General features: G+C 26.5%; 4 protein-coding genes across 4 annotated transcripts; 2 read left to right on the top strand and 2 right to left on the bottom strand.

The window, feature by feature from the left end:
- Positions 1 to 1,351: 1,351 nt before the first annotated feature.
- Positions 1,352 to 2,991, top strand: OCT59_005781 (uncharacterized protein; the record flags this gene model as incomplete). Its single annotated transcript, XM_066140831.1, has 6 exons — positions 1,352 to 1,493; positions 1,695 to 1,855; positions 1,929 to 2,121; positions 2,512 to 2,799; positions 2,865 to 2,909; positions 2,978 to 2,991. The coding sequence occupies 6 exons, from the start codon at positions 1,352 to 1,354 to the stop codon at positions 2,989 to 2,991; spliced, it is 843 nt and encodes a 280-aa protein (XP_065997678.1).
- Positions 2,992 to 6,069: 3,078 nt separating this feature from the next.
- OCT59_005780 (uncharacterized protein) lies at positions 6,070 to 8,508 on the bottom strand. Its single transcript, XM_066140830.1, has one exon. It carries the CDS (start codon positions 8,462 to 8,464, stop codon positions 6,224 to 6,226), a length of 2,241 nt encoding a protein of 746 aa, XP_065997677.1. The 5' UTR covers positions 8,465 to 8,508; the 3' UTR covers positions 6,070 to 6,223.
- Positions 8,509 to 11,687: 3,179 nt separating this feature from the next.
- Positions 11,688 to 12,521, top strand: OCT59_005779 (uncharacterized protein; the record flags this gene model as incomplete). The annotated part of the gene is made up of 1 exon (XM_025311018.1): positions 11,688 to 12,521. One exon carries the CDS (start codon positions 11,688 to 11,690, stop codon positions 12,519 to 12,521), a length of 834 nt encoding a protein of 277 aa, XP_025175935.1.
- Positions 12,522 to 14,166: 1,645 nt separating this feature from the next.
- OCT59_005778 (uncharacterized protein) lies at positions 14,167 to 16,228 on the bottom strand (the record flags this gene model as incomplete). The annotated part of the gene is made up of 7 exons (XM_025318506.2): positions 14,167 to 14,493; positions 14,578 to 14,639; positions 14,719 to 14,938; positions 15,009 to 15,346; positions 15,506 to 15,641; positions 15,719 to 15,979; positions 16,061 to 16,228. 7 exons carry the CDS (start codon positions 16,226 to 16,228, stop codon positions 14,167 to 14,169), a joined length of 1,512 nt encoding a protein of 503 aa, XP_025175934.1.
- Between the last annotated feature and the right edge of the window lie 3,439 nt (positions 16,229 to 19,667).

The following is a 19,667-nucleotide window of genomic DNA, read 5'->3' as shown; positions in this document are numbered from 1 at the left end:
TAAAAGAATTTCTCTCGCTGATATGTTTTAACATTTCATTCTATAAATTCACTTCACTAGTTGGCATTCTCTACCATAGATTTGACGCAGCATAACTACACATTACACAATTCAAACCAACTTTTTTAATTATATAAATAGCTATTGTACTAAATATTTTATATTTTATTTATTAATAAATCATTTTTTCAATTTTCCTTCTCCCGGCTCATTTGTGGCCTATTTGCTAAGCCAAAATATTTCAGGCTTTAATCCAAGAATCGTTCCTACTTCCAATACTAGGATGAAGCAATCCAAACCCGCAGCGGTTCATTAAAGAATATATGGAAAACCACTAGTCAGAAGATAATGAAAATCCCCTGTAATGGTATTAACTGAATTATTTTTTTGGTATTTCTTTTAGAAAAAAAGAAAATCATCAAACGTATATATGACCCCGACAGCCAATCAAATTATTGTAACATATCACCAAATTTTTTAATTATACGGATATATCATTAACAAAATTATTTTTTTTTTAATTTCTTTTAGTATAATTTCCAAAACAAGCTTTCATTATATAATTTGTTAAATTTGCTAATTACATTTAGCCATATTCTCTTTTGAATATTCGATCACACAAGCTTACCATTTTAGAAGTGTCTTAAATTAGTTAATTTTTTTTAAAAAAAATCTCGTAGAAATACTTGAAGTTAAATCATTTCCAGGTAAATCTTTGTTTATTTTAATTTGTTAACACTTAACAAATCTTAATTTAAACAAATCCTATTCTGGAATATTCTGGGCGGTTTTATTAACTTCAAATAAAAAATTCAATAAAAATCTGCGTTATATTTGTACCCAGGGCGTCAACCCTCCAAAGTTACATTGCTCTTTACCCTTATGTTTCTTTAATCTCAATGATTATTTTTTCCAGTTTGTTGACTAGAAATTGATATTTATGCATGAGTTTTTTTACGTCTAATAATGGATTGGTGATTAGATTATTTATATACTGCTTGTTTATCAAGAATATTTTCCCAGAAAATATTATTTCGTAAAAGTTTAGCTTTTTAAATTTCGCCATAATAATATAATACTAACTATAATTAGTTAACCATCTTACCTATTATGGAGAATTTAAATAAAAACTGTAATTTGCCAAAATTGAATAAATTTAATTGCCGATCAGATTTTTGGGTTTCATTTGTGCATTTTAAATAGTCTTTTTTTCCATAATTTTGTTGCCGATCTTGAAATCGTTGCAACATAAATAACGTTTCAGTCGTTTCACCATTACTTTTTTCATTTTTTTTCATTTTCTTTTAAATGAGAATTAAAAACATTTTTTGTTAATAAATTATTTATTAAAATGGATCAAATTAAACTAAGTGATGATGTATTTGAACAAATAAAAGACTTTGATAAGTATCGGAAATTGACTGAAAAACAAAAATCGTTAATTGATAAACTAATAACAGACAAAGAATTAAAAGAACGTTATAAAAAAAATGGTTTATGTAGAAATTGTAATCGGCTTAGGATAAATAGGTATTATTGCAATTATTGTGTGTTTCAACCAAATTTCAAAAATTGGACAAGTGAAAATCATGTCGTTGATGAATTTATTCAAAAAGCACAATTAAAAGCTAAAGATGAGGACAATATCATAGAGTGGATTGAATATGATAAATTTGAAAATGTTGAATATTTAGCAAAAGGGGGATTTGGAACTACTTTTAAAGCAGTTTGGAAAGATGGATGTATTGAAGATTGGGATTATGAAAATGATCAATGGAAACGAGATAGTAAAACAAAAGTCGCTTTAAAGTGCTTACATAATTCACAAGATATTACAGCAGATTTTTTAAAAGAAGTAAGATCTTTTTTACTGATTTTAGTATTATTAGCCTTTATAAATGTTAAACTAACTATAATTTTCTTTTAAGGTTGAATCAAATATTTTAGTACATAGTTCTGGTTATACAGTTCGTTGTTTTGGGATTACCAAAGATCCAAAAACAAACGATTTTATGATGGTGATGGAATTAAAAGATTATAGTTTAAGACAACGTTTAAATAACAGCTTCATTTTGATGAGTTGGGAGAATATGTTGTTTACTTTACATAGTATTGCAACCGGTCTTAAAGATATTCATAATAAAGGATTAATTCATCAAGATTTTCATTGTGGGAATATATTAAGCAATAATATCCATCAGGCTTTCATTACTGATTTGGGATTATGTCAACCAGCAAATGTCAAATCCTCTCAAAATAGTAATAAAAAAATATATGGAGTATTACCTTATGTAGCTCCTGAAGTTTTAAGAGGAAAAGAATATACTCAAGCAAGTGATATTTATGGATATGGAATTATTGCATATGAAATTTGTACAGGGTTCCCTCCTTATCATGATATAGCTCATGATGAATTCTTAGCAATGAAAATTTGTAATGGATTGAGACCAAAGTCAAATTATAAAATTCCTCAATTAATTCTTGACATTATTAATCAATGTTGGGATGCAGACCCTTTAAAACGACCTAATGCAAATGAATTATTTAATATAATTCGTGATTTATGGAAAGCTATGCAAAATAATAAAGCGGAGTCTGTAATTTATGGACAAGCTAAAGAAACAGATGAAATTAATAAAAAGTTATCTTTTTCATCACCTTTAATATCTAGTGATACTAGTATATCATATGTGACACATCCTCAAGCAGTTTATACAAGTAAACTTTTAGATTTTAAAAATCTTCCAGAACCAAAAAATGCTGATGATAATGATGATTTACATGGGATAGAATATTCAGGTATATATATAACATGCTATAATAATATAAATTTATTTTAAAATGCTAACAATTAATATTTATAGATTCCTTAAAAATGGATTTTACTAAACTTGATATTAATTCAAAAGGTGATTGATTACTCTTGCATGTGATTTTTTTGATCTATTAAATTTTAATTAAACTATTTTTATTATAGATGAAACTAATTAAGCTCATACTACTTAAAATTAAGTATAATAATATCATATTATGTTTGTGTAATTATTTATTTTATTTGTATTTTGATTAAAAGAATTATTTATGATTTACTAAATTTAACAAATCTATATAACTTTTCTAATTTAACGGTCTTCTTAGATTGGAGTATTTCACAAAAGTCCATTATTTGAAACCCAGGTCAGATTCCAACTAGAATTCCTTATTAACTATGATTTAATTATGGTAACCTTTAAGAAAAATTATTTGTTAAAAAAAGATCACATTTGTTTAGTATTAAAAAATCTTGTTAAGAAACGTCTCAAATTTATTTAAAATAAATATTTATTTATTAAAAAAGTTCATACACAGTGAAATTCGATAAACCGAATCTATCGGTTCCACTAAAAATATCCGGTTTATCAGGATATCCGGTATAGCGAACAAATCTCGATATATTGAAAATCTATTATACTGAATTTTTTTAAAAAAATTCATGCTAATAAAACTAATGTACACTATATTTTAAATTTTCAACCTAGTTTTAAGTCACAGAGGCCATGAAAATGAATATAAAATGTTTTTAAGTAATATATAACTTCGGCCGGAATTAAGATTTTTATAATTCCGGCCAAAATTAAGATTTACCGCATCACGTTACTTAAATTTTATTGGTTAATTATCACGTGATCCGGTTTGTCGAATCATTTTTACTATAGCTGGTTAGAAAATTGATCCGTTATAGCGAATATAGAGCCTTTACTAGTAAACTCCGGTATATCGAAACTATTTTAATATACGTGATTTGGTTCTAGCAAAAAAGTCCGGTTTAGGCCCAAATCCGGTTTATCGAAGATCCGGTTTATCGAATTTCACTGTGTACTTATTAAAACAAAATTTTTTTTATATACTGTATTTAATATTTGTTAAAAAAAGATTTATTGTTAAATTAAGTTTACTCATATTGTTACTACTTACTATTTATTAAAAAAAATCATCAATGAATTTATTATATTATGAGATTTTACCCGCACAAATATTTTGTGATATTTCTCTCTACAGGCTTGGCTCCTAACGAGTTAAAATTTTCAAAATTTAAAAGGTCATTATAATCATTTAAAGTTCAAAACATTGATTCAGTTCATAATAAAATTTACCCATAATTATAGCTAGTAAAAGAATAATATGAAAGTTATTTTCAAAGATTCAATTCACAGCACAAAGATAAGATTTAAATTTTCTATTCAATTTTATTTGTAAAAAGGAAAAAATTTAACGGAACATATTAAAAATTGATATAAACTCTTCCAAATGTAAAATGTTTTACATAATATACTGTACATAACATTAATCCGCAGAAATTTATTAAAATTTTTTTTTGTTCTCACGTTTCAATTTAAAATTTAGGTAAAGAAAACAAAAAAATAAATAATTTTAGGTCATACACAAAATAGTTAGATCTTAAATTAAATTTTTAGATAGGATAAACTTAGTTATAGGAGATTGAAAACTTGTTTTTCTATACTCTGTGTTTTTTAATAATTGTAAATCCTTATGGTTCATTAAATTCAATAAAAAACGCGGTACTTATTTAAAAAAAAAAAAATTTTTTTTTGTAAAAACCTAAGGCGTTCATCGGATGAATTGTTGTAAACATCAAAAAGTTGAATTATGCTACATATATAATATCAATAATATGCCAATTAAATGTGGCTTATTTACTGATTTTCAAGCTTACTCGACTATAGTTCAATACATTGAATTATATCAAGTACTTTGCCACAATATTCGTTGGAAAAAAAATGTGATAATTATATTTTTTAATTTTTATAAACACTTTGAATTTTCACATTAGTAAAAACAAATTGAATAAATTGAAAGTATAACTCTTAACAATATCTTAAATAAACTTTTTAAATTAATAAAAAAAATGAATATCAAAGCTTTTTTCGCTATTTTCGTGATCATTATTCGTCATATAATAGTAAACTTACTTTATCACCCAGTAACTTAACTTACATTTATTAAAACTATAATTTTTTAAGCTATACCCTGTTCTTCTAAACATCTTCGTCTGTTTCCGTCTGGAAAGTGCGTTCATCTGATTAAGTATAATTTAAAAATTTATAAAACTATTGTAGTCATGGCAAAATTTATATAGTACGGAAATATCAGATAATATAATATTTTTTCTTCTAAATAGATGGAATAAGTCATTAAATAAATTCAAACTTTTTTTAAAAAATTAGCCGGCATTGTACAAAGAACAATTACCAACTTTTAGTATAAATAATTGGTAGTATAATTAGTTTTAATTTACTTTAAAAATTTGTAAAAAGTGATAAAATTCATATGATGCGGAAAAGTTAGATAATATAGATAATATATATCTCGCCGTAATTTTTTACTTCTATAGATGGAATTAAATCATTAAATAAATTCAATGTTTTAAAAAAAATTAGCCAGCGCTGTAAATAAAACGATTTCAAAAGTTTTTCAGAGGATGGAATGAGTGGTAATTGGTAAAGATCCAAATACGTGTTGAATTTGGTATAAGAAAAGGACTACTATATGTTACAATAAATTTCTCAAAATTAATTTTCTAACCCTCTAGTTTGGGATGTTTAAAGCTACGTCACTTACATTTCATTTTTTTTTGTAGCTGTATTATTTTATACTATTTAAGATCAAATTCATAAATTGTAATTTAAGCAGTAGATTCATTGACCAAATCGTGTAAATTATGGTCAAATCATGTAAATGATGCATTTTTGTGATATGGAATTGTGTATTTTCCTGTATCCCTATATAGATTAGATACATTATTTTTAAAAAAAAAATTGTATAAACCCTTATAAAAAACATGTCCAATTTTTTATAGGGTCTAATTATAATAAAATTTATATTTAAAGCTCCCTGCTATGTTTAACGTTTACTTAGATGTTTTAATGAGTTTTCCTTTGAATGTATAAAGAAGAATTATAGTTATAAAAATTCAAAGATTATATCATTGCAAAATAGATGTAATTAATTTAATGATACGTATTTATACAAGTCAGTTGAAATAATTTTAATTGCAGAAATATAGAATTTGCATTTATTTCATTTATTTAGAATATAAATCTTTAATAGTATATTGTATTTTGTGCATTTACAGCATAGTTTCAGCAATATAAAGTAATTGTATACTCTTTATACATTCTTTTCGCTTCTTTTAATCTATTTGCGTTCGTTGTTTAATTCTTTGTTACTGTTCAGATCTTACGTTATTTGAAATTTCAGCCACTTCCGGTAAAATTTTTTCTGCCAAAAGTAATGCTTCTTTTCTCCATTCAGGTTTATCATCCTTAAGTTTGCCCATTATTGGTTCTACAATATTTTTCAATAATATATCAAACCATTTCTTAGCTTCTTCAACCAACTTTAGTTCTAAACTGAGATATATAATATTAAGGATGATGTGACGAATATCTTTTGGCCGAACTGCCTTATATAAATCATATGTTTCTTTCAAAATGGAAAGAGCCTTTTCTTTGTTTCCATTTTTACGGTAAGTATGTGCCAGAGTTTTACTAAGTACTATTGTATTGAATCCTAGATCTGGATGTTCCTTTCGAAGGTTACGTAATTCAGCAATTGTATCTTCCAATTGTTTAATAAGAGAAGGATAAACCTTACGTGATTTTAATTTTGGTTCGATTGATTCATTATAAGTTGTCAATAGCTTAGCCATTCTAAGTTTAATTTCTTGTGATTCAGATCTTTCCAACTTACACATTCTACATTGACAATCTATGCTTACAGCTTTTAAATACCTTGATCGTTCCTTATAGCTAAAGGAAGCATCTCTATAATTAACAATTAGCTCTTCACCTTTTGAAATAGGCCGATTAGTTCGAAAGAACATCAAATCACCAAGAAAAAAATGGTTTACATTTTCATCAATACATGCATGATTAAAAAAAGAAGGTAAGATCCACAGCCCAGCACCAGTTAATTCAGTTTCAAGATTAAACTCTTCATAACCTAAACCAAAGCTATTGTATTTGATAGCGTGTAAAATTATTACAATATTCACTAATCTCTTATTAATTTTTTCAATTTTTTCATTTATGCTAATATTTAGACCAGTATAAAGTTGATACACTTCACGACAATAATGAGGTTCTGCAAAAAGTTTATGAGCAATACATATTGCTAATTCTTCAGAACATGAATATGCACCAGTTGGTATTTCATCATTTGATTCATCACTTATCATAGTTCCATGAGCTTCGTTACTAAAAACCAATTTTAATGGTTTAGAGACCATCAGCAAAGTAAGTTCAGGAATGTCACATTTAGCAATCCAACCTCTTCCTTTTCCTTCTATAAGGTCAATCTTAATATTTTCATTTAAAAAATCGGCATGATCTAATCTTGGGCCATCTTCGTAAATCCAAACATCATTACCCTTACTATCCTTTTTAACTTTAGCTCTCTCATAGAATTCATCAATAATACGTAAATAGTCATATTTCCCATTTTTGTTTTCATAGAATAACATTTCCGCATGTTCCGTAATTTGTTTAATTAAAGTATTATTACCTTTAATTCTTTTATTTAAAATTTGAAGTGTATTAGAGGCTTCTTTATAATATTTGAGACCACAAAGAGCTTTACCCTTACGATAGGCTGCTTTTATATTATTGGGATCAAGCGTAAGAGCAAACTTTGCATCCTCAAGAGCATTATAAAATTGACCCAATCGAAGGTAAGCTTCTGCTCGGTTAGAAAGTAAAGTAACATTTCGTGACTCCAATTCGATGCCTTCTGTATATTCATCAATAGCTGAAATATAATGATTTGAAGCAAAATAATCATTTCCACGACGACGGAAATCATCGACATTCTTTATTTCAATATCCTTTTCATTTGTGGACGTGGACCATTTTATATCATTAAACAACGTGTTATTATGATCTACGATGATAACATCATCAGGATTATCAGAACGAATTATGGGTATATTACCAGTAGCAAATTTATAAGATATATTCTTGATAACAAGTAAAGTGCCAATTGGTAAAAATGATTCATCGATAGATTTAGTATTTGATTGACCTTCTTCGGGAATCTTTGTCCAATTATATAAAGCAAGTCTTTCAACATTACCCTCAGGATCTTCTACAAGAGCTAAAAGGGCATCTATTTTTATAAATCTAGAAATCACTCGACATAACAAGAATCTTCTATTGGGTACATTTATATTAACTCGTAAATTTGATATTGATATCCGAAGTTGAATATTTAGAGTTAAATTCTTTTGTTTTTTGATATTATGAACAACATATTTATTCTTATCACATAAATTATCTAGATTTTTATGCTCTCTAATAAATTGATCTTTGCTTTTTCTTTGAGAAAAATTATCAACTTTCAGACGTAAAATAGCACTTTGCAAAGTTTCTAATTCTCCTATTGCTCTGTGAACAGTTTGACGTTCCATGTTTGTCGTGCTAGTTTTTTATTTTTTTTTATTTATTTATGTTTAAAAAAAAATAAAAAATAAATTTTTTTTTTGATAAACTCAATAATCAAGATCGTGTTTAAGGCTGTTATAATGAACGAATTATTACGTCATTATTAGCTAAACAATAACTAATTGTTGTTAAACAATGTACGAACCAGGGATGGAAGCTGATCCAAAAAAAAAAAAATCATGCATGATAACGCACGATTTTATTTACCAAATTAGACTAACAGGATGACTGAAATTTTTTTTTTTTACCCTTAAACCAATCACTAAAAAATATTACTAATCATTAAAAATTTTATATAATTAGTCATGGGAATTGCTAACCGTCGCCTGGGTGATTGTCGCCTGGGCGAATCGGCTGATGGCTGATTTTTTTAACTTTTGATCGGTTAAACTTAAAATTTTATTGCGAAGATATTTTTTAAAAAAATTTTGCAAACACATTTATTCAAATAATCTTATTTAATGAAATTTTATTTTTATTTGCAAATATTAAAATTTAAGTCACACATTTACGATTTTAAAGAAAAAAATCGGTGTCTTTATTTTTAATGAAGCAATACAAATAAAAAAAACAATAACAATAAATAAAAAAGATAAGTAAATTACAATGATCAAGGAGAAAGATGCTAATAAAAAAACGAAACAACAATGGAGTAATGGAAGAAAGTAATAGAAGATGAAAAAGAGTAATGAGAAGTGATAGGAAACAAAAAGGAGAAATAGGACATGATGAGAGATGAAAAGGAGTGATGGGAGGTAAAAGGAGTGATAGAAGAAGAAAAGAAGTGATGGGAAAATGAAGAGGAGTGATGGAAGATGAACAGAAGTGATGGGAGACGATAAGGAGTGATGAGAGTCAAAAAGAAGTGATGGGAGACGAAGAAGAGTGATTAAAGGTAAAAAAGGGGTGATGGGAGACGAAAAGAAGTGATAGGAAGATGAAGAGGAGTGATGGGAGACGAAAAGAAGTGATGGAAGACGAAAAGGAGCGATGGGAGACGAACAAGTGATGGAAAGATGAAGAGGAGTTGATGGAAGACGAAAAGGATGGAATAATGAGAAGTAATACAAAAAATAAAAAAATGATCATGATAGGAGGTTGGGTAATGATAGGAAACCAAGTAAAAAATAAAACCATAAAGTAAAAAAAATTGAAGTTAGTAAGGAACGAAATATAAGATAGAAACGAAATAAAAAAATAAATAAATAAAAAATAAAAAAAACATACCTTTATTAATTGTAGAACCGAAAGAACTAAAATATCTAAAAACAAAAATGAAATAAAATTATTGAAAACCGAAATATGAAACAGAAACAAAATAAAAAAAAATAAAAAAATAAAGAAACGAACGTAAAGTGAAAAACAACTGAACCTTAATTGCAGAACCGGAAGGACTAAAGGACCTAAAAATAATGAAATAGAGTAGTAAGAAACAAAGTGTAAGCAGAATGTAAGTTAGAAATAAAAATAAAAGAAAAGAAAAATACCTTGAGACCGAAAAACCGAGGAAACGAACCTATAATAAAAACGAGATTCGATAAACAAATAAAAATATTAAATCTGTCACGTGATTGAGGTCCCAGGCGATAATCGCCCAGGCATAATTGTATTTAAGGTATTTGAACAATTAGAACCGTTTGATAATATTAATGGTTGATATAAAGAAAAACTATTACGACTTAATATAATTTTTTTAAGATTTTGATGATTTTGATGTATATTAATCATTTGTGTTATACGATTTTTAATTTATATCTTCTTCACTTTTAAATTTCTAATTTTATGAATGAAAATTTGATATTGTAAAATTATTTCAAGAATATAATCAACATAATAAGTGATAGAGATCTCAATTTCAAGGGTATGTAAATTTACTTTATTTTCAATAAATATTTTATCATTTAAATAATGCAAGTAAATATCAATGACATTATAATTAATTGAAAATGGATTTCCCATAATATTGGAATCGTTAAGCAACACCATAATCTGTTAACTAAAACACATGAATATAAGGTTGAATAATCATTTTGAAAATATTTTATGATGTTTTATGTTAATTCAGTAAAATTGAATATGACATATTGTGAGCGAAGAGATATTCGTTAGTCACATTTTATCATTGTGGCTGATTTATATTACGGTGATCTTGATATTGCCGCGCAGCCACACAATTTACATGACAACTAATTGTGTGTAACATGTTTAAGTAATAGGGCCGTATCAAAAACAAGTATATGGGAAAATACGTAAGAAGTAAAATTCATGTAAATTATTTTGACGAGAATGAAAAACAAGACAAAAATAGTATTAATAACATGGAATGACGCGCAAGGTTCCACAATTTTCGGAGAAGACAAAAAACGATCGCAAAGTAAAAAGTATAGAAGAATAGGAATACATCTAATTATTAACGAAGAAGAATTAGATATAAATAATTCGCCTAGTTTAAAACAATGCGAAGGATGCACAAAAAATATCAGCAAGAAAAAAGAAACAAAAGAATGTTTGATTTATTTGGAAGGCGAATTTAGCAAAACAATAGAGAAAAGAAACGAAGAAGGAGTGTTAAAGCCGTACGAAACGCTAAATAATATAATAAAGAAAAATGAATGGATAAGAAAATATAACGAAGAAGAAAAAAATAATGAAAAATATAATGAAAAGATTGGGATAATTGATAGTCTAATACAATCAGATGATGACTTTATTACGATTTTAAAAAATAGTATTTTCGAAAAAGATAGCATAGATAGAAGAAAGAAAAAATTTTACTTAACGAAAAGACAAAAAGTGCGGTAAATAAAGAACTTATAATTACAATGTAATTTGGATAATTAACGAGATAGAAAATTATTTTCTCGCAAATGAGGTAATGTTATTGGCGCAATACGAAAGTACTAACGAAATGAATTTAAAATTTTGATTAGAAGTGTTATTATTGGACTATTAATTATTTGTGAAAAAAGTGAGGTAATTTTGGGAATAAATGAATATGTAAACAATTTATTATATGAATTCACGAAAAATTTAAAGTAACAGGAAAAAGATCGATAGCGAATTTTATATAGAGTTATTATTCATAGAAAAATTTATTGAAGAATAGTAATATAGATATAATAGATTATAATAGATTATAATGATCAAGGATATAAAAAAGTGATTGAAATTAAGAAAAAAGCGAGAGGAATGTTAAAGGATAAAAATATTGTTATGACGATAGTTCACAAAATTGAAATAATAGAAGAAGCTCTTTTGGTTAATGAGTACAATTTAATTTGGAATAAAAAAATAGTTATGGGAGGATTTAGAAAATGGAGCAAGAAAGTTACAGATGCAATATGGAAAAACGAAATTCTCAATAGCGAAAAATTAGACGATCTGTTTATGTACAATTTTAGAAAAGAATTTGACTGGCAAACAACTTTGGAATTTGTCAGCAATCGTATAAATTTTACACAAAGACAATGTAGTCAAAAAGACACGAGAGACAGATCATATCGCATAAAAAATTTATTAAAGGAATTACCGACCTATGATACTCTACTTAAAAGAAACACGAATAAAATAGAAAATGATATATGCAAAAGATATATGAATGACAAGGTAGAAGATTGGGAACATATTTGGATATGCGAAGTAAATAAATCTACAATAGACGAAATAGCACAAGAATCAATATATAATTTCGAAAAGCAATTAGAAGACAAAAATCTTCAAGACGAGATAAAAATTTTAAGAAATTATAATTTTGATTTTATGAGAATTCTGGAACAGACTTCAATTGTGCTAAGAGGAAAAAGCCGAATATGGGAAATTCTAAGAGGAGTATATAATAATAACTTTTCTTCTCTTTTGTTCGATAATTTATTAAAGTTCGTAATCAAAAATTTATGGAATTTCGTTTACGAAGAATTTAGACAAAGAATTTGGATACCTAGATGTGATGAAATCAAGGAATTGAACGTAAAGAAGGTATACAAAAAATGGATTTATGAAAAAGAAAAGACAGAGATGAATTAGAATTAGATAGGGAAAAAGAAAAAATACAAAAAATGGAAAAAACAAAAGAAAAAATTAGAAAAAATAGAAAAAAAATAAATTTAATCAAAATATTAAAAAGGTGACGCTAAATAGACTAATAGGAACAATAACGAAAGGATCTAGTATTAGTAATAGATGGGACCTAACGATCAAAATGAAATAATTATTAGATTTAGTTACATAATTATAATAGTTTAGTTTTTCTTTTAACTTGTTTGAATTTTGTTCGATTACTTAGTTATAGGGATTAGAGAATTTTATTTTTCTAAGCTCTAGGTGTTTTACAAATTAATTATGTGCCGTATCATATGAAATTATCACGCCACATCGGTACATAACTTGTATAACTATGAATGTGAAGTAGACAAAAAAAATAAACATTTTTTTGAATTTTTTTAAGTGATTGACGATCATTTATTTAATCGACAGATATCAAATTAGAAACAAAGGATTAAGTTCTATCCATAAACAAATGGAGTATTTGTAATTATATATTATATTCTTATAAATATCTATAAATAAACGCGTATACCTATTAAAAAAAATAAATAAATAAACAAATGGGGTATGAAGAAAAGGGGTGGGAGAAAATTGTTATTGACCGCGAACGAAATAATAATACAATCCTTTTTATACAAATTAAATTGTGGCCTTCACATAATGTTATACAAATATAATAATATCGACGTAATTGTGTACGTGTGTAATTTGAATTTTCTTAATTGACAATTATCAATTTGTCAGGTTTTCCCATGGAGAAAAAAAATAATTCCCATTTACAAAAAAAAAAAATATAATTTCCGGTATTAATTTGATTATCGGTATTAATGTACCCGTCGGTAAAATGAGTTGAATGCGACCCTAGACTCAACATTTGATAGTCGAAAGATAATAAATAATAGATATATAAATCAAGAAATTTGCAGACAAAAGTTATATACATTAATTAAAGGTAGTCTACCTTTTAGCTGCGCAAAACATAAATTAATGAAATATAATTTCTGTAGATAGCTGGAATCTAATTTAATAAGTAAAAAAAAGTTTTAATTCCGATATTTTAAATTAGCATTATTTTTCTTGCTTTATGTTTATTGCTTGATATTTCCTGTATTTTCCATTAAATTTTACAATTTTATATTCATTTCAATGATTTAAATCGACACATGACCTACCGAAGAGCATGGAGAAAGTTTACGATATTTTCCGTCAAGGTTGCTTTAATAGCTGCTTTCATTAGTTCGAGGATATTAACTGAATAAATTTGGGTTGCTCGATTATAAACATTAGAATTTTGAAGTCGGGATAAAATTATCGCTTTTGATGTGAAGTTATAATCCAAACGAATCAAAAGAATTTTTAATAAACATGAATGCAGACTAATTTTTCATCGTCAAATATTCGAGACATAATAATTAAATAGCTTGTTAAAAAAGGCTGTTTTCTATTTCACTTGCTACCTTCAGTACCTTGATATTGACTTGGCATGATTTACATTTAAGTCAACTATCTTGTGAAAATAATCAAACATGATTTTATTAAGTAAGATACATACATCAAATCTTAAAATAATTGTACAATGAATAAAAATAAATATAAAAATTTAAATAAAAATTATTAAGTTTCGTTAACCTTCAACTTTAGAAACAACTAATCCAAGATATGGACTAGGCTTACTATTTAAAAGACTTTTTTCTTTAAAGTTAAATCCTTCAATTGGTTGAAAAACAAAATTCCTAATTAACGTACTTAACAATATCTTAAATTCAGCTAAAGCTAATTTATTGCCTATACAAGACCTTGCACCAGTGATGAAAGGTAAATAATTATAATTTGTCACATTTTTAGTATATAAAGGATTTAACCACCTTTTTGGATCAAAATCATTTGCTGTTGGGCCCCAGATTTCAGTTGATTTATGAAGTACTGAAATGGCTACCATTATTATAGTATTCTATTTTTAAATAACAATAAATAATGAATAAATTTGAGAAATAGAAAAAACTTTAGCAAAAAATATATATACAAATATATTTACCTTTGGAATTAAATATCCTCCAATAACTTTATCTTTAACATTAGCTCGACTAATCATCGGTACTAAAATAAAAATTATTTTGTGTTAATAAGATGATTTATAAATGTATTAATTTGTAAAAAAAAAAAATAATAATTATACCAGGAGGATGTGTTCTTAAAGTTTCTTTAACTATACAATTCAAATATTCCAAAGAATTAATTTCATCAAATGAGGGATTGAATTTTGATTTATCAGGAAAAGCTTTAACTAGTTCTTCACGTAATAAATCTTGCTCATATGGATATTTTGCAAGTAAATACAATGCCCACATAGTTGTAGCACTCGTGCTTTCATGTCCTGCTATTAGAAATGTCATAATCTGCAGTAATAATATATAATTAAAACAAAATAATGAATAATTACTAATAATTATATTTTTCAAATATTACCTGATATTGTAATTCTTCATCAGTCAATTTCTCTTCAATAGGTAATGTTTTATTAATATTAATCAATAAGGATAATAGATCCTTACTTTTCAATTCTCCATTTTTTGCTTCATTATTTTTTTCTTTCATCAATTTCTTTGATACCCGGTCGATAACTGCACACGCATTTTTAAATTTTCGATTTATATCTATCGGAATGTTTCTAACAATTGGGATATATCTTGATAATATACTGATGAAAAAACGTGCGGCAGAATTTGTGTTATTACTAAAAAGAGCAGCATAAGCATCCGCCAGTTCGTTTGAAGATGTTAACGAATTAAATTCGTAATTAAATCCTAAATAAATAAATGGAATTATATAAGTATGGTGCTATTAATATATCACGGTTATCGCACATCTACGAAATTACACAGTTGTTTAATGCTGTAACCATGTAGTAATTATAAAAACGCCGATATCATCGTAAATTCGTGAATTTCACATATTTTTCTCACCAACTAAGCCAATAATATCAAGGGTAGCCTTTGATATGTATGGTGTAAGATTGATTTCGGATTCTCCTTTGTTTATTTTATCTTCTATTAATTCTTTTAAGGTAGAAGCCACTCGAATAAATGTTGGAACCATTTCCTAGATTGAAATAAATAAATATGTTTTATTAATGTAATTTAATTATTAGTTGAAAATATATTTATAAATATAATTACTTTAATATTATTATGAGCGAAAACTGGATTCATCATTTTTCTCTGTCTTTTATGATCTTCATTTTCCGCAAGTACAAGTCCTCTACCAATAATTAAAACAAAATCATTCCACATTTCAGGTGGTTTAATAAAATCATAAACATGATTTAATGTGATATCTTGAATTATTTTTGTATCTGCTATAACAATATTTGGTCGATTAAATGTTCCATTGTATTTTACAATATTCCCATATTTTTGTATCCACTCAAGAAATGGTTCCTATATATATATATATATACATATAAAAGATAGTATATGAGTTGATAAAAATACCAAACAAAATATAGATAATATATATACCTCTTTTGACAAAATCGATTTAAAATTTCCAAAAATTATGCTTTCAGATGGTGGGCCAGGAATTTTTCTCAAAGGGGAAATATAAAATGGCCAAATAAATAATTTGTAAGTGACCCATCCTATAAATCCTAAAACAAGAAAACCAACTAGAGAAGATAAATTAAGCATTTTTTCGTTTCTTTTTTTTTTTTTTTTTTTTTTGAGAAATTTGGTTATATATTTATATATGAAGCGAACCCGGCTTTCGGCGATTTAATGGTTATTTATCCGTGATGTTTAAAATATTCCGATGTTTAATTGGACAAAAGAAAAATAAGAAAATATTAGTCATTTATGCTCACACAATCACGCTGTAATTGCATATGCAAACAGATCTTGTTGAAATCGGCGTCATTTTAATCAAATAAATTTTTTGTTTCCCCTTTAAATTAATGTTGATCCTCCGTGATTTATCTGTTGTGAGTTTGTATAGGTTATATTAATTTTCGCCCCTAGTTCCATTGATTCCGGTGAACCGGGTCCGATTGATCGACATCTGGAATTTTTTGATTTGTAATCATCCGGACCCATGACTACTGCCGTTATTACATGGAATCCGAGCTAATTCCACATCGGAACCTGGGGCGAAAATTAGTATAAGCTGTGCCTACGTATTACCACCACAACCTTGAACATTGTTAACTTTATTAATAATAACAAAAATACAAAAATCACCTATTACTATCCCGAGTTCATGCTTGGTTCTAAATAAAATATAATAAAACTAAAATAAACTAATAAAAATATTTCATAATCCAAATTTCTTATTCCACTAATAAAATCCCAAAATCCTAGATATAACTTTCAAACTGCGATAATTTCCCATAAGTAAACTACTTTTCGTATTGCATTCGTCATACGTTCAATAACATCATAATATCGGAACTAATAAATTCATTATACAAATATTATTAATTTTCCCACTTACTAATATTTATCGATTATTTCCTTATATGCTACTAAAATACTACGCCTCATTTTAATTCCAAAATTCATTCTTTTATAAAGCAAAAAATCAAACTTTTTTTTTTTATAAAAAATCGATCGGTTTCTTTATAAAAATACAAAATATAAGTTATTGGAAATGATTAGCATAGAAGTTAGAACTAGCTAAAATTTTTTAACTGGCTAAAATCTGAGTGTTCTGAAAGGGACGAGTCGGATCAGGTTTGAGAATGTACTTGAGCTCGACCCGAATATAAAAACCAAACTCGATAAATATTCGGGTTTACATTTATTGTAACTTGATCTCTGAAGTGGTTTATTTGGATGCCGTCTAAAATCCCAAAACTCAAAATCCTGACAGGTCAAATCCTGAAATCCAAAATCCAAAATCCAAAATCCCAACAGGTACGAAATCCCGACAGGTCAAAATCTTACGGAACGACTTTGGGCAGCATTAATGCTTAATGTGGGTCAATTTTTCAGGATTTTGTACCTGTTGGGATTTTGAACCTGTCAGGATTTAGGATTTCATACCATACCCATTTAAACAAGTGTAAAATTACATTACTTAAGTATTAATCTTTATCAAGCTAACTTGATTTTATTTGATGTATTTTAAGAAAAAGATATTTGTTTTTTTCATTTTTTTCTCAAGGTAAACGTTCTATGCGAAAAATTAGAGATATGTGAACACGCGATTTTAAATATATAATGTAAGTATTAGTATAATAAAATATGTATGTGCATATATACAGGGTTTCCTCATGTTATTGCCTCAATCTACGTCTATATCTAAAAAAATATGTATAACAGGCAGGAAAATCATTATTACTAGTAATCCGCAGTAACCAAATTTGTTATATATTTTTTTATAAAACTGAGGAGAGAGGACCAACCGGTGGCCTCTATGGGAATAACTCCTCCGCTACCCTTGTCCTTCAGGAAAGATGGAGGTTCCCGAACGGGTTCCTCAACGCGACCTTCTGTATAAAACGAAGGCCAAATAAATATTTTGAAGAAATAAATCTGCAATACATATGATCAATCAGATGCAACAATTTATCCAGAACTTGAAGTTCTTAATAACAAATAAAAACAAATAGATTTTAATACACATAAACTATAATCACATAACAATTTCATATAATTATTAAATATTAAGATGAAAACTTTTAACGAATCATATATTTATCAAATTATCGTTCAATTACAAACTGATTTATTTATGTAAAATAAATAACTTACATATACTCTATAATCAGTGTTGAACAAAAACTACATCAAATAAAGAATATTTAATATTTAACATACCATTAATTTTTATCTTGCTTATTAAAATAACAAAATTTGACATGACGATGACGTGACATTACCACATGATCTCATAATCTCACATGCATATGTCAATAGATAATCCTTAAGATAATCAACCAATAAAATATCAATTTAAATGTTATCATATTATATCACGTTCAATATATATATATTAATTTATCTTTCAACCATTATTCTAAATTTTTTATTTTTCTTCTGATTGTTTATTTTTACTTTCATCTTCTGTTGATATCCTACAAAATAAATAATACTTAATAAATGTTCATATAAAAAATAAACAAAAATAGATTTAACATACTTCGTAAAATCGAAGATTTCTACTGAATTATTATTAATATTGTCATACTTTGAAAGGTCTTTGGTAAATGGATTAAGACTTTCATCTTCTGTTGATACCCTACAAAATAAATAATACTTAATAAATTTTTCATATAAAAAAATATATAAAAATAGATTTAACGTACTCCATAGAATCGACGATATTTACTGAATTTTTATTATTAATATCGTCATATTTTGGAAGATCTTTGGTAAATGGATTAAGCAATCGAGAAGTATAATAAGCTTGTGGATGGTGATTAGTTAATTGACTATTTCCTATAGATAAATAATTTGCTTTTCTATATTCTTCTGCTTCTTTAAATTGCTTTTCAATTTCCTTATCTTTATTAGCTCCCATTCTATAACTGCAAGAATTACAAAATAATTCAATCAATTCATGTACTTCAATAGCACTTGGTCTATTATATTGGTCTGAATCCCAACACCTTTTCATTAAATCAATATAACATTTTGGAACTTCTTTTTCATTTATCTCAGGTCTAATTCCATTACATATATTTAATGCTAATATTTTATCATGAGCACAATTTGCAAAAGGTTGTTTTTTGGTTGCTATAAAATACATAATCATACCAAAACTGTATATATCTGCTGTTTGAGTGTAAGGTTTACCTCTTAATACTTCTGGGGCTACATAAGGCATAACTCCATAAATTTTTTTATTATCTATATTTCCAACTTCTCCACATAATCCCATATCTGAAATATATGTTCTACTAAATACATTTCCAGATCTTTCATCAGTAGCCATTAAAGATAATAATATATTTCCTGTATGAAAATCACGATGAACCATTTTATTTTCATGAATTTTTTTAAGACCTAAAATAATATAATTTAATACGTTTAATTTTTCAAACCAATACCAATTTATATTAATATAACTATAATTATTAATATTTCCACCATCTGCATAATCAAGAACCATAATATAATCTTTTGTAAC

Source organism: Rhizophagus irregularis, chromosome 14, assembly GCF_026210795.1.
Source record: "Rhizophagus irregularis chromosome 14, complete sequence".
Taxonomy (NCBI): Eukaryota; Fungi; Glomeromycota; class Glomeromycetes; order Glomerales; family Glomeraceae; genus Rhizophagus; species Rhizophagus irregularis.
The sequence above is the reverse complement of the archived record's forward strand: the minus strand, read 5'-3'. Positions and strand labels throughout refer to the sequence as shown.